Source organism: Rousettus aegyptiacus, unplaced genomic scaffold (genome assembly GCF_014176215.1).
Source record: "Rousettus aegyptiacus isolate mRouAeg1 unplaced genomic scaffold, mRouAeg1.p scaffold_m13_p_4, whole genome shotgun sequence".
Lineage (NCBI taxonomy): Eukaryota > Metazoa > Chordata > Mammalia > Chiroptera > Pteropodidae > Rousettus > Rousettus aegyptiacus.
The window spans coordinates 119,366,188-119,381,163 of record NW_023416307.1 but is presented as its reverse complement, the minus strand read 5'-3'; the positions used below and the strand labels follow the sequence as shown (position 1 = coordinate 119,381,163).

The 14,976-nt window shown below is 45.4% G+C and overlaps 1 protein-coding gene across 6 annotated transcripts in view; it reads left to right on the top strand.

Moving 5' to 3' along the window:
- SRGAP3 (SLIT-ROBO Rho GTPase activating protein 3) overlaps positions 1–14,976 on the top strand; it is a 228,604-nt gene that overhangs the window by 151,792 nt on the left and 61,836 nt on the right. For all 6 annotated transcript variants that reach the window (XR_004950334.1, XM_036218674.1, XM_016134853.2 and 3 more), the window contains exons 4-7: positions 1,687–1,749; positions 8,451–8,636; positions 12,627–12,755; positions 14,601–14,822. Coding sequence is in view for 5 of the 6 variants with exons in the window: in XM_036218674.1 (XP_036074567.1) it covers positions 1,687–1,749; positions 8,451–8,636; positions 12,627–12,755; positions 14,601–14,822 (600 nt within the window). In the remaining variant the exon portion in view is untranslated. The remainder of the gene's footprint in view (positions 1–1,686; positions 1,750–8,450; positions 8,637–12,626; positions 12,756–14,600; positions 14,823–14,976) is intronic.

Here is a 14,976-nt window from a genome sequence, read left to right as displayed (position 1 = left end):
TGTCTGCTGCCAGCCCTCCCAGCAACTGGAGAAGCTTAACATCTACCACACAGAGAAAGTCTCTTTGATCTTATTGGGTTTACATTTAAGTGTTGGAAAAAATGACGAATGAATGAACAGATAAACAAGCAAGATCATTATACTTTCTTTTATAAGTGCAAAGAAGGACAATAACGAGTGTTTATTTTACAGATGAGGAAGCTGAGGTGTGGGAAGTTGAAATAGTTTAAAGCCCTATCTCCAGTCCCAGTCTCTGTGGCTCTAAAATTCAGCCCTTTCTACTGTCTAGCCAGGCCTGCGCTAGTCACCTAGGTCCTCAAAAGTCAAGCTGAAGAGCTGGATCTCGATCCTGTATGGATTGAGGAGGCTTTAGAAGGACACTGGGAAACACATTTCTAGGAAATTACACTGGTATGGGCATGCAGAATCGGAGACAAGAGTCAGGGCCTTCGTTAAGGGACAGCTTCAGTAATCTGGGTCCTACAGTGATGACATGCTTGTTCTGGGACTGGAGGTGATAAATCTGTCTTTTAGGATGCTTTTTGGCTGCAAATGACAACCCCAGCTTAAAGTGGGTTAACAGATATAATCACAGAAGTTGAAGTTCACTGGGAGGAAGGCTGGTCTCTTCCTGTCATCTGCTGGCCATGCTTGAGGCTGAGGGAGCTGAAAGGGAGAACAGGGTGACTCAGCTGTCAGGTAGCAGAGATCAAGACTCCCATTTTCAGTATGGAAATTTCACATGATGGTCCAGACAGACAGGGCAAGTATTTACAGTAATAATAATAATTAATAATATATAAAGTAACATATTCTTAGATTCTTCAGGCTAGATGGAACCTGAAGAAAATTTGTTTATTGTTTTCTGAATCATGTCTCTCAATATACTAAACATGTAAGTCACTGGTGATCATAGAAAAAGGATTGAGGTCAAATAAACTGCACGTGACAGCTCCCCCAGCCCACTTTAGAAAGTCCATGCATATGAGGGTATAAAAGCCTCTGAAACATTCTGCATTAAGAAAACTCATCTCACTTTCTCCAAAATTATTTGGTCACAGAAGCCCCTGCCCCTTTTTAGTGTGGCACCTAGCAGTGACCTCCAGACAATGCTTTGGAAAGTATTTCTTTAAGTTTTTTATTTCATAGATGCTGTAACTGAGTCTTTAGGGCCACATGGCCAGTTGGTGACACAGAGGAGGTGAGGACCTCAATTTCCTGCTAGTGATCCAGAGGGATGTCTGTTTACCTGAGTTGCTCGTGATGAATTGAGATGTTAGATCATTATTTCTCAAACAGTGTTACATGGAACCCCACTCTCAGGAGATATTAATGAGTAGTGAACTAGAGACATATATTTTAGTCACATCAGTATAGGACACACAGAATTAAAGAAAGATGAACAGGTTGATTAGCTATGGGGTTTCTCAGAATCTTTAATATGGCGATATCTCTGAGAATCAACAAGGTAGGGAGGTGATATGTGGGGTTCCCCAACTTATATGGCCGGGGAAGGATTTGTTTCATAGACATGAATTGAGGAATTCAGATCTAGATCAATGAGATTTATCTTGACTTCTGCTCCCCTTCCCACCCCACACCAAGCATTCCTGCCCTTTTTGTGTTGAAAAGGAAATTGGTCTGTGCAAGCAGCCACCTTCTGACATTTGTTCTTCCACGTTTCAGAGCAAGGAGATTGGCCTGCAGATGCATGAGGAACTCCTGAAGGTCACCAATGAGCTCTACACAGTAAGTCCTGCTGAACTGCTGCTGCTGCTGTTTGAGTTTAGGTCCCCTTTCTTCAGTGGCCAGGGCTAGAGGGAGGCTCACCAGAGGTCTGGGAAGGCCCTGGGCCTTTCTGCTGTGTTGTGTGCCTGAGTGACAGTGGGCATCACGGTGGGATTGTAATGACTTGTGACCCCAGCTTCTCATTCTGTACATCGGGGTGGGACCTTGGGCATGTTTAGTTTGTAAAAGTTCACGAGAGATTCAGATGACCTGCCAGCTGTGGGAATGTGCTACTTACCAAAGCAGAAGACACAAAGTTGGGGTGGAAGGGGACACAGCCACAATCTCTCCTGAGTAAGAAGTGTGTGTTAGGAGTCAGGTAAGAGATACAGAACTCGAGGTCCGCTCCTTGCTGAGTGTGGGAACTTAGGCAGGCACATAGCTCATCTGGTCTCAGTCTTCTCATCTGCAAAATGGAGCATCGTTCCGAGGATTACATGAAGCGATGGGGGGTGAGCGTGACTTGCCATCTCCAGGGAATAATTTCAGAACATCATGATTTGACCAAGATCTAACTGAACTTGGGATGGCTATTGGAGTCCAAGAAGGTGAGTAAATGGGGAACATAAGATAAGCACACTGGCTGTGGTGCAGGAATGCGCTTGGTAGGTGGTGCAGCGGGATTTCCAACCCCGATCTGTCTGTAATCGGTTTGCTCCGCGGGGATCCCAGGTTGCCTCTCCTGCTGAGAATTCCCCTTCTCTTCCTCTCTTCCTCTCTGCTTCTTGGATTCCTATCCATCCAAAGGTACCAAGCTCAAAACTCACCCTTGCACAGAAGCCCACATGGAGCCATCACTTTTCTGAACCCTCAATTAATCTCTCATGCACACACGCACACGATTCTCTCATTTCTTCACTCAACAAATATGTACTGATCATCGGCTATGTGCCAGCACTGCTGGAGGCTCTGGGCACACTGTGGAGAACATGGCTCAGGCCCCATAGGACTCATGGTCAGGCACTGACTGTCCCAGGCCATGTATCCAGCACATGCTGTGCTCTGTCTTAGGCTGCTGTATCATCCGTTCACATCCATTCACTTTACCCTTGTCTCCCTGCCCAGATTCTAAACTCCATATAGGCAAAACCAGTTTCTTTCATTTATTCATGTATCCCTCCGTCCCTCATCTGTTTCAACAAGCACCCTGGGAACACCAGGGATGTACAAGACACTTCAAAGACTAACTCTTGAAGTGTTCACAGCCTGCCACTGTGTCTCGTGGAGCACTGGGTCCACAGCAGGCAGCTCCACATGCTTGAATTTAAATGAATTTCAGGGCAACTACCGAAGGCTCTGTGCAGTCAACAAATTACCTGGCGGTGGGAGAGGGATGCTGTTGGCACCCTGGTGCTCATTCCTCTGCAACAAGCAGCACCTCCAGTAGAGTCACCAGATCAGAGGCTGTAGAACTGCATCTCCTTCATTTTATTATATTCCATTCCTTACTTTTTCTTCTTCCTTCCTCTCTCTCTTCCTTTCCTCCTTCCTTCTTTCCATCCGTCCGTCCTTCCACCCACCCACCTATCTTTGGGAATCAGCCTCTCTTCCTCTTTTAGTTTTGTTTTCCTCTCTGTGGTTTCCATGATCGGTCTGGCTTCTCCTATGTGGTGACAAAGATGACCTCCCCCTCACCCCCAACAGCAAACTCGCTTCCTACCAGCTTAGTGCACCCTAGTGGAAAGAGAATATGCCCTTCCTCCTGTTTCCAGCAAAGCCCAGGGCAGTCTCGGATTGGCCTGGCCAGGATCATGAGATCCAATCCCTGTGGTCAGATTAACATGTTACTATTTGGCCAGGCCTGGGCTTCGTGCACCCTCAGAATTGGAGGGTGGTATCAGTTTCCCAGGAACCATGTGGACTGAGAATAGGGTGGGGAATTTTGCAGATTTCCTCAAAGAAAACCAGGAAGCTATTTCAGAAGAGGGAGGACTAGATGATCCTGAGCAGAGAAAAACAGCAGATGTCTGCTGAGCGGGAGTAGCTGAGGGAGGACAAAGGAAGCAGCTTCATTGGCTAGTGCTCAAACAAACCCCCGCTTCTCACACCGGTTTGGCTCCAGCTCCTTCTGGGCTTAATGCTCATATAGCTCCCTTTTTCTGGAATACTTTACCCCCACCCCATGCCCTGTTCACCTACCTACTCTTTTTCAAGGTTCAGTTTAGATGTCGCTTCCTCCAGGAAGCCTTCCTTTTGTGCCCCATCCCCTCATCATAGCACTTATCACACCATGTGATAATCGCTTATGTAATTGTCTGTGTCCCTACTAGACCATGTATTCTATGAGACCCTATCTGTCTTCCACACCATAGTATTTCCTATTATAGTATCTAACATGTAATGACCAGTTTGATAGAAATTTAATGATTGAAGGTAGAGCTGTCTCCCACCCACAACTATATTTAGTAGGTCAAAGGCAGTAGAACTGTACTTCCCTTATTTTACTCTCCCCCCCCCTTTTTAGTCACCCACCCATCCATTCACCCACCCGCCCACCTATTTATCCATCTAGCTAGCCAGCTGTTTTTCATTCATTCATGCAGACATATACTGACACTTGGTGGATACCAGTCTCTGCTCTAATACAGAGAACATAATCATGAACAAGGTCCTGGCCCTCAAGGACTTTGCATTCTAGTTGAGGTGAGACTGTTTATAAACATGTCAAATAAATAAATAAGCTAGCGATTGTAAATTCTACGGAGAACATAGACCACACAGAGTGTGGGTGGTCAGACTGAAATTTAAGGATTCCTCTTTTCTGTCAAAGATATCTTTGGCATGCATTGGCTTCGAGTCTTACCCCCTCACGACTGTGGGATGGCCCAGGAATGGCCCTGCCTGAGGGGTAGAGGACCTTTTTCCTAACAACTGATTCTTATCCTGCCCCAGCATGTCCCTTTATTGATGCTGTCAAGAAGTTCCTCAGTGAACCTCTGCATCCGTCTCTGCTTCCTTCCCAGCCCAATGCTACTGTCAGCCAGTTACTTTACAGTTGCAATTTATGGAGCACCTTCCTATCTACCTCCCATCTGGTCTTCACTAGACGGCACAGAGAGGACAAGCCTCTGCCACAGTCACCCAGCAAGTGGTGGGAGTGTTGAGTCTCAAAACTAGATGTCCTTGGTCCCTGTGGGGCAGAGGATCTTTTCATCCCTATTTCATGGTTTTCTCATCTGTAAAGCAGTGATCACATGGTGTCTACCTCATAGAGTTTTTGTGAAAAATAAACGAATTACTATATGTAAAAGTAAGCGCTCAGTAAACACGAGCTGCTGTCATTGCTGTCATGTTATTGCACTGCCTCCCAGAAGTGGGGTAAGGATTAACTGAAATATTCTGGGGATAATAAAAAGAGAGGTTGCAGACTCTGAAGTAACAGATAAATTTAAATACTTAGCACATCCGGGACTGGCAACACGTCGTGGACTGCCAATATTGAGCAGACTGTTTTGGTTCTTTAACTAAGGGCCTTTCATGCTGAATCCGATGATTCAGGCAATTAAACAAAGGAAATATCTAGAGGATTTTGGGTACAGATAGTTAGTTGGGCTCATTCCAGAGTGGTCTCCAGCTGTTGGACTTATGTCACATTGGATGATCTAGTTCATTGATATTCTTGGGGCCAGGAATTACCAATTGGATCACATAATGCTTGGCCCCAGAGTTGTCAGGGGCATGGTCTCGAAACATGGGATTTTTGGAATGCATTTCGGAGACTGCAGTGGGAAGTTTGGCTTGTGGAAGAGCAGAGTGCTCTGTCATTCAAGAAGAGTAGGAAACTAGGCAAAGGAAAATGTGAGAGGCTAAGAATACCCAGCTGGGATGCTGACCTTGAGTGAGTAGATGGATACATGCACGGATGATTAGATAGGAAGATCTGGCTGCAAATAGACATGCTCTCTCTTTTCCTGAACTACCCAATATAGATGACAGATTAGTGGTGAGATAAGCAGACCTCAGCAGCTGAAGTGGAAAGAAATGGATGCAGCAGGAATGATTGAGCGCAGAAAATGGGGGCATCCGGAAATGAACACCCCTAGCAGCATGGTGGAGAAGCAAAGAAACCAGTGGTGTCCGCGAATGTGGAGGGGTAGAGAAAAGTCTCATGACTTTTGGGGTCCTGGAGACAGACTTTAGCAGGCATTCCCAACTCTTAGCCACCTTACGTTCCTGGAGCCATGGCTGAAAGCAGATAGTTGAAAATAGGCAACTTCTTTGGTTATGCGTAAGTCTGCAGTACTACCTTTTGGCCACTAGATGTCGAGAATGCATCAATCCAGCACACTTTCTGGTCCCTTGAGTTTGTAAATAAATAAGCCTTGTGGGAATGACAAAAGGATTGGATGAAATCCGCAAGAAGGGCTTCTCTAGAGATTTTAGAGCAGCTGCAAATAATCAAAAATTGGGTAAAAAGTGGAGAAGAGTTCTTTCCACCAAGACCTACAAAGAAAATTGATTGCATTTTTTACTCATTTATTATTTTGCAATTTTAGGTTTTCAGGATGAGAGAAGGAGGGAGAAACATGGTATAGAATAAATTTTTTTTTTCACAATATTCGATGTTCTCTAGAGTTTGTTAACATTTTCCTGAGGTCAAATGACTTCCAAGTTCTCATCTTCTCAGCCCAGATAGGGAGGATGATGATGGTGGCGATGGTAGCAGTTAAGGCCTACGTGGCTCTTACTGGCAGATGTTCTCAGCACTTTACAAAAATTAACTCATTTTTTCCTCACAACAAACCTATGAGGTATGTGCCATTATCCCCATTTTACAGATGAGGAAGGAGAGATCAGAGAGGTTATAACTTGCCACAGGTCACACAGCTGGTAAATGGCAGCATCAGAATTCAGCCCAGATATTTGTACCCAGAGTCCATATTCTTACCTACCATGTTCTACAATAGATGTTGCCCCCATTGACTCCTGACCTCTGGCGAATGGAACTTTCTGGATAACAGGTCGATGCTGTGATTTAAGGATAAGAGTCACAGAAGAATTCCTCATTCTAATAAACTCACTTCACAGGACTTAATGAAAATGAATGAAGTTATAATGTTGGCCAGTATTTCACTGCAAGTTCCGTGACTTTAAAGGTCCTTGTTAGACAGGGACATAGCTCTATTAGCTATTGTAATTATCTAAGCAACAAAAGAAAATGAACAAGGCTCAGAAGCCATGTATTCTAGAAATTTCTTATGTTTCTTACCATAGAAAGATGGTCACAATCTTGATATTGCAAAGGAAAAGTATACTTCTAGTCGGGGGCCAGGAGATAGGAGACTGTTGGTATGGGACAGCCCAGCTTGCTGTAAGGCTGCCAAGAGTATTCACATCTACTGAGAAAATTGTAATCAATTAAGGAAACAGTATGATGTGGTAGAGAAAGTGATGGATTAAAAGTCAGAAATTAGATTTATAAATTTGGCTATGTATTTACCATATGACTCTCCATTCTACTGCTAGGTATTTATTGAAGAGAAACAAAAATATAGATCCATACAAAGAATTGTACATGAACATTCCTGGCAGCTTTACAAAACTGTAAACAACACAAAGAACTATCAACATATGAATAGATAAGCAAGTTGTAGTATAGCCATACAGGGGAATATTACTCAGAAATTTAAAAAGAACTTCTGATACATACAACATGAGAGAATCTTTAAAAAATTGTGCTGAGTGAAAGAGGGCAGACCCAAAAGACTTTATACTCTATGTTTCCATGTATATGAAGAATACACAAAATCAGTCTACAGTGACAGAAAGCAAATCGATGATCGTCTGGGGCTGGGGCATAGGGAGTGGGGATCAACGGCAGAGGGACACCAGGGGTCTTTTTGGTGTGATGGAAGTGCTCTGTATCTTGATTGTGGAATTGGCCACATGGACGTAAAGTCTGGAGACTGTGCTGATAATACTGTATGATCTTGCTTGAGCCACTTTGCTCTTTTGGGCCTAAGTTTTCCTATTTGTAAAATTTGGTGGTTAGGTTAGATGGCACCTAAGATTTCCTCTGACTCAAAAATTCCCTTGTTATAACAATATCCAACTTTTATTATGGAAGTAAGAGTAGCCAAGTACAGTTTGCTTTATGGGATTTCATTTTATAGCCAAGGATGAGTTTATTTCAGAGAGCATAGAAATATATTAAGTTAGCGAATAATACTCCTTTCAGGGACAGAGCCATTTGCAGGCCAATTTTACTTGAGGAAATAGCTGAGAAAACTATTTGTATGTGCGTAAGAAGGATGTTCCCATGGAAGCCCCATGAGCACATAAAGAGGGGCTTTCCCAATGATACTGGGGGAAGGGGAAGGGACACGAGTGTCATGGTCGGCAGGCTTAGAGAGCACAGCTGAGAAGGGCCGTGTTTGCCACATCACCTCTAAGACCCCTAAATGCTTGGTGGCTGTGGTTGTCCTTTAAAATTTCCTATTTACTGCTCCATTCCTGGCACTTAGTAAGAACCTGATGATGGCGATGACAAAAATGATGATGAGATGGACAAAAGCGAAGAGCTGTGGGAGCTCAGAGCATATTGTGGGAAGAGGGAGGGCTGAGCATCCTGGAGCTCAGAACTTGGGAGGGGACTGGGAGCACTAGGGCCACCCCCACTGGGCCCTGCCAGGCTGCCGACTCCCTCGCTCATGTGTCCCCAGGTCATGAAAACCTACCACATGTACCACGCGGAGAGCATCAGTGCGGAGAGCAAGCTGAAGGAGGCTGAGAAGCAGGAGGAGAAGCAGTTCAACAAGGCTGGAGAGCTCAGCATGAACCTGCTTCGGCACGAGGACCGGCCCCAGCGCCGCAGCTCCGTGAAGAAGATTGAGAAGATGAAGGAGAAGGCGAGTGAGGACCCAGGCTGGGGCAGGAAGGGGAGAGCTGTGCTTCCCAACCACCTCGGCTTCCGCCTTTGCATTCTAGGGCTGTGAGGGTAGAACAGTGCTTCCAGCATCTGCTCTCTTGGAGGCCAGTGTCCTGGAGGAGGCACAGCTAGCCATGCCTCGCTAGCACTTGTGAGTCTGGCCTCATGTGAGGGTCAACAGCCGTGAAGAGGCACTCAGTTGACAAGAGAGCTGAACTGTGATGAGACTCATGCCCTGCGAGCACATTCTCCAATGGGCAGGAGTCACCAGGCATTAGTGGGGGTAGGGGCTTCCTCCAGGGATCAGTTAGGGGGCTGGAGGGCTGGTTGGGACTGAGTGTGTCTCAGAAAGAGTGAACAGCACTGGGCTACCAATCAGCACCTGGGACCTAGGTAAAGAATCATTCTGAAATGCTATTGCCAAGGCAAAGATGGATGTGATTTAGAATCACTGCATATTGGTACTGGAAAGTGCTTTAGTAGGACATGGTAAAGGGAGTGCTAGTTTTAGAGTCAGACAGGTTGGGTTTTGAAAACGCCACATTTATAACACCTCTCTGAACTTCAGTTTTAAAATTTGACAGTGATGGCAAATAAATCTCCCCTCGTGTCAATTCTGATCAATTGGTAGTGGCCGTCCATAGCTCTGTTGAGGATTGCGAGCCCTCTCCAGGCTTTAGCTAAAAACAGTGCTGTGATCTATTAATGATGTTTGTCATGGGCAGGGAATTTAGAGGGGCACTGCGTATGCTGCTGTTTTGTCATCATAGATTAGGTGACGTCCGAGATTCCTTTCTTCTTAAAAGGCTATGATTTCTTGTTGATTTCTCTGCATTCATTAATTCCATGCAATCACCAAACATTTCTTGAGCTCTTTCTATGGGCCAAACATTGTACCAGATGTTTATTTGGGCTTCTATGAGATGAATTGTAAGATGATATGACCCTACGGCTCTTAAAAAGTATAAAAGATTTAGTGGAAACAAGATCCAACAGGACCTTGGTAAGCCGGAAAAGTAACCAGAGGCAAATAAAATAAGACTTCAGGGTAATTTGCAAAGGCAGTGAAAAATAGGCTTCGCAATCATCAGGCAGAGGCTCAATTAAAAAATAGGCCAAGGATTTGAATAGACATTTCTCCAAAGAACATGTACGAGTGGCCAATTAGTATATGAAAAGATTCTCAGCATCACTAGTCATTAAGGAAATGCAAATCAAACCCACAATGAGATACCACTTCATACCCACTAGGATAGCCAAAATGAAAAAGGCAGACAATGACAAAAAGAAAATGAGGATGTGGAGAAAGTGGAACCCTCATACACTGCTGGAGGGAATGAAAAATGGTTCAGCCACTTTGGAGTCCCACAAAATGTTAAACATAGACTAAGTTACCATATGACTCAATGATTCCACCCCTAGGTATCTGCTCAAGAGAAATTAAAACATATGTTCACACAAAAACTTGCACGCAAATGTTCATAGCATTGTTCATAATAGTCTAAAAGTGGAAACAACCCAAATGTCTATTAGTTGATGAGTAGGTGAATAGATGAACATCCGCCCAGTGGAATGTCATCCAGCCGTAAGAAGGAATGGACTCCTGAACCATGCTACAACATGGATGAGTTTTGGAAACGGTGAAAGACGCCAGTTACAAAAGGCCACATATCGTAGGATTCGATTTATATAAAATGTCCGGAATAGATAAATCCATAGAGACAGAAAGTAGATTAGTGGTTGCCAGGGCCTGGGGCAGAGGAGAATGGGAGTAACCATTAATGGCTACAGAGTTTCTTTTCGGGGTGATGAAAATTTTCTAAATTTAGATAGTACTGATGGTTGTACAAATCTGTGAATATACTAAAAATAAAGAAATAAAGATAAGACAGTCAGGCAAGGAATTACAGAACTACAACATAGGGGGGTATATAGAGGAAGTAGAGAAAGTACTGCCTGGGAGTCTGGAGACTAATTTTTTGTTTAGAGTTGTGTATTAATTAGCCATTTGACTCTTGGACAAGCTAGTTCTCCTCTTCAGTTCTTATTTCTTTACCTATAACATGGGTGAATTAAACAAAGATACCTATAATATCCTGCCCAGCTATAAAATGTTTTGAGTCCATGAAGGGCTAAAAATGGTCTCATGGTCACAGAAACCCCCTGAGTATGGGTCAGGAGCATTGAAACTCTCCGTGAAGGTTGGTTACATGGCTGGTACAGGGTGTGCCTGCCAGAAATCTGTTTCCAGAAATTCCCAGAATAAGTGGATCCTGAAGAAAAATTAGAGGAGATCTCTGGGAACACCTACTAAAACGCTAAGAGAGCTCAGTCTGGAATAGGGAGGTTTAAGAGTACTGAGGTAAAGGAGGAAACCATGTTTCTTTTTATCCAGCAGCTGGATAAAAAAGGCAAGGGACACCTCTCCAACCCATGTACTCTTTACTCCTTCCTGCCCAGCTGGCCCAGAACCGAAGCTGCTTCCCGGGAGGCAGTCTGGCTCCCAGCCAAGACTGGCCCCTCTGGCTGCCCCGCTCTGCCTCTCCCCACTGCTCACACAGAGACAGCCAGGCATTTAATGCCTGCCCTGTGCGGGGACTGTTCTGGGTACTGCAGGTCCAGCAATGAACAAGACAAGTTAGGCCCCTGACTTCATAGAGCCTACTTTTTGGTGGGGACACCAAATATCAGCAAAGACGCAGAGAGGTAAAAAATATAATTTTGGCTGATGAAAAGTACTTTTGAAGAAAAATAGAGGAACCCAGATATCCTTCAGTGGGTGAATGGATAAATAAACTATGATAAATCCAGCAATGGCATCTTAACTAATTATTTAAGATCCAAAAAGAAATGAGCTAGCAAGCCATGCAAAGACACATAGGAACCTTAAAATGTATATAACTAAGTGAAAGAAACCAGTTGGAAAGGCCACATACTGTATGATTTCAACTCTATTATGTCTGGAAAAGGCAAAACTATGGAAACAGTAAAAAACTGAGAGGTTGCCAGGAGTCGGAGGGAAGGAAAGACGAGAAGGTAGAGCACAGCGCGCTTTTCAGGCAAGGAAACCATGATACTGTCGTGGTGGATGGATGTCATGTGCAACACCAAGCATGAACCCCGAGGCAAAATATGGACTCTGGGTGATAACTGTTAATGAATGTACCATTCTGGGGGGGATTGTTGATAACTGGGGAGGCTGTGCATGAGGGGGGCAGAAGGTATGTGAGAAATCAATGTACCTTCCTCTCAATTTTTCTGTGCACCTAAGATTGCTCTAAAAAATCGTCCTGAAAAAATTAAATGAAAATGAAAATAATCACTAAAAATTCAATAAAGATAAATGAATTTAAAAGACAAAAATAGAGCGAAGCAAGGGAATAAAGTGTGGGAGAGGCCGTGGAGATGCTGGCAACACATCTTGTACTGTGTTGCCGTCTGAGGCCTATCAGTCAGTGTGACCTTGGATAAGGACCTCAATGACATGAAGTCATGAGACTTGGAAGGATGGCCTGCCAGGCAGTGGGAACAATTAGTCTGAAGGCCTAGAGGCAGGAATGAACTTGGCCTCTTAAAGGATGGGCAGAGGAGACTGGCGATGAGGGGGAGCATGGAGGAGGAGGGGCTTGAGCGGCGGATGGAAGCCAGGTCATGGAGGGCCTCACAGGCCATTATCACAGTTTGGGCAGCTGTTGGGGGAAGTTTTGTAGGGGCCTCAGGAAATCTTATTGATGTTGCTCTGGGGGAGACCAGTAAAGACTGCTGCTTATCCAATAGTGCTGTCGTTGTTGCACATGGGCATTGTAAGGTGAGCTTTTTGAGTACAGGGCCCCAAATCTTACTCACCTAGCATGCAGAATAAGGCATTCTAAAGGTGTGTGGTAGATTGAATTGCAGGCAGTGACCACAGAGAAAATCCCCCAACCCTGCCATTAATGGCTCAGCTCTCACATTTTTTTCCTTCTTCCAGAGGCAGGCAAAGTATTCTGAGAACAAGCTGAAGTGCACAAAGGCCCGGAATGACTACTTGCTGAATCTGGCAGCCACCAACGCAGCTATAAGCAAATACTACATCCATGATGTCTCCGACCTAATTGATGTGAGCACCTGGGGAGTCTGGGGCTGAACAGGGTGCCACACCCAGGCTGGCTCAAATTGTCGCCTGAAGGAGGGGCTGGCCCTTGTCTTTAGTTGACCGCCAGGGTGGATGGGAAGGGCAGTGAGCCTGTAGGGCCTGGGAGATGAGTTTCTTCTTCAGTGGGTGGAAGTGGGCCTCTGCTGGCTCCCACATAGTTGGGTCAGGTAGCCATGTATTCAGCGTACGCTTCCCAGGTACCCTGCTCTACACCAGGCCCTTTGCTGTATTTGGGGGCACAGGGGTGATTGTCTACAGTTCATGCCCTTGGGATTTCCCAAAGTGGTACAGATGTTTATATGTTCAGCGCTCCCAGGTCTAGACTACCAGACACACACACACACACACACACACACACACACACACACACAAAAGAAAATAGTGAATAAATCAGAATTATACTTGACCCTTGAACAATGCAGAGGTTAGGGGTGCCAAACCCCTCAACCCTACTCAGTCAAAAATCTGCATATAACTTTTGACTCTCCCAAAACTTAACTGCAGTCATCCCTCAGGATCTGCATGGGGATTGGTTCCAGGACCCTATGTGGATACCAAAATCCACAGATGCTCCAGTCCCTTGTGTAAAATGGCATAGAACAACACATAAAGTTGGCCTTTCACACCCAGATCAAAAATACTGTTTCATTTAATGGTTGATGTAATCAGAGGATGCAACACCCAGAACATGGGAGGCTGACGGTATATTTATTTTAAAAAATCCATGTATAAGTGGACCCACATGGTTCAAACTTCTGTTGTTCAAGGGTCAGCTGTATACAGATCAGCTTTGCTTGGGGAGCTTATCTTGGGAGAAATCAGGCAGTTTAAGAAAAAGGAGAATGGAACACTGCCTCCTTAGCACCAGCTGCTCGGGACGTGCTGCAGGAACAACCAGGCTTGGAGAAAGAACGTTGTGAGCGGCATCATCAGGGAGACCTTCTGTGTTGGAGCCGGGATCGCTTCTCGTGTCTTCCGCAGGAATCTGGCCCTGTAGATGCTCAGTAAAGATTCCATACTGGTGGATGGATCCTTTTCCTCTGGCCCTGGTGCATCCCATCAGGAAGCGAGGAAGGCTGCGGGAGGGGCACATTATCACCATCCCCAAGAGAGGGAGCTGCTCTGCCTGGCCTGTGCCTTCCCTTGCCTGAGGCCAGACCCCTTCTCTTTCTGACAACTTTCCTTTTCACTCCTTCCAGTCCTTTCATTGTTAACCAAATTTTTGTTGACTACCTACTGGCTCTAGGTCTTGAGGCTCTACAGTAGACTAGAGTCAGCAAGCCTGCCCTCAAGGAGCTTACCTTGCATAACCCTGACATGCTAACAGGCAATTGCAATGCAACGCAGTGGGTGTCGCCGTGAGGGAGGCGGAGGGAGAGGTAGACCTTTAGAGTAGGGACATTGAACGTAAACCTTGAGTGTGGAGAACATCAAGGAAGACTTCTTGGATGAAGCGACCTCAAAACTAAAACATGAAGGAAGAGTATTTAGGCAGGAGGAGAGAGGAACAGTATGCCAAGCAGAGGGAATGCATGTATAAAGGCCTAGAGATGAGAAAGAAGGTGGTAAACTTGAGAAGGTGAGATACGTTCTACTGTTGTTTAAATTGCAACCCCCAACTCCCTCTGAGGGCTTTGGTGTGATTTGTGTGATAAGATTCCAAAGTGCCGGAGGGCCTCCAGGATGGGAGATTTGACTGCGGAATGAGAGATAATCGTAAGTCACCGTGGTGGGAAAGGAAATGCCGGTGGTCCCACCTCCATGTCACAGTCGTCACCCGCACCTTTCTGTTGTGTGGCTCTTCCTCAGTGCTGTGATTTGGGCTTTCATGCCAGCTTGGCCCGAACTTTCCGGACCTACCTCTCAGCTGAGTACAACCTGGAGACCTCTCGCCACGAGGGGCTGGATGTCATCGAGAACGCGGTGGACAACCTGGATTCCAGAAGTGACAAGCACACCGTCATGGACATGTGCAACCAGGTCTTCTGTCCCCCACTCAAGTTTGAGTTCCAGCCCCACATGGGGGACGAGGTGGGTTTCTCACATGAGCCCATGCTTGCGGCTGCTTCCATCTGTTCTCCCATGTGCTCCTAGATCATCTGTGAGAGGGGAATGTCAGTCCCCATTCTACATGCAGGATGTTTATCTCGGAGGCCTGAGGTCAAGTTCATGGTTCGAGGGCTTC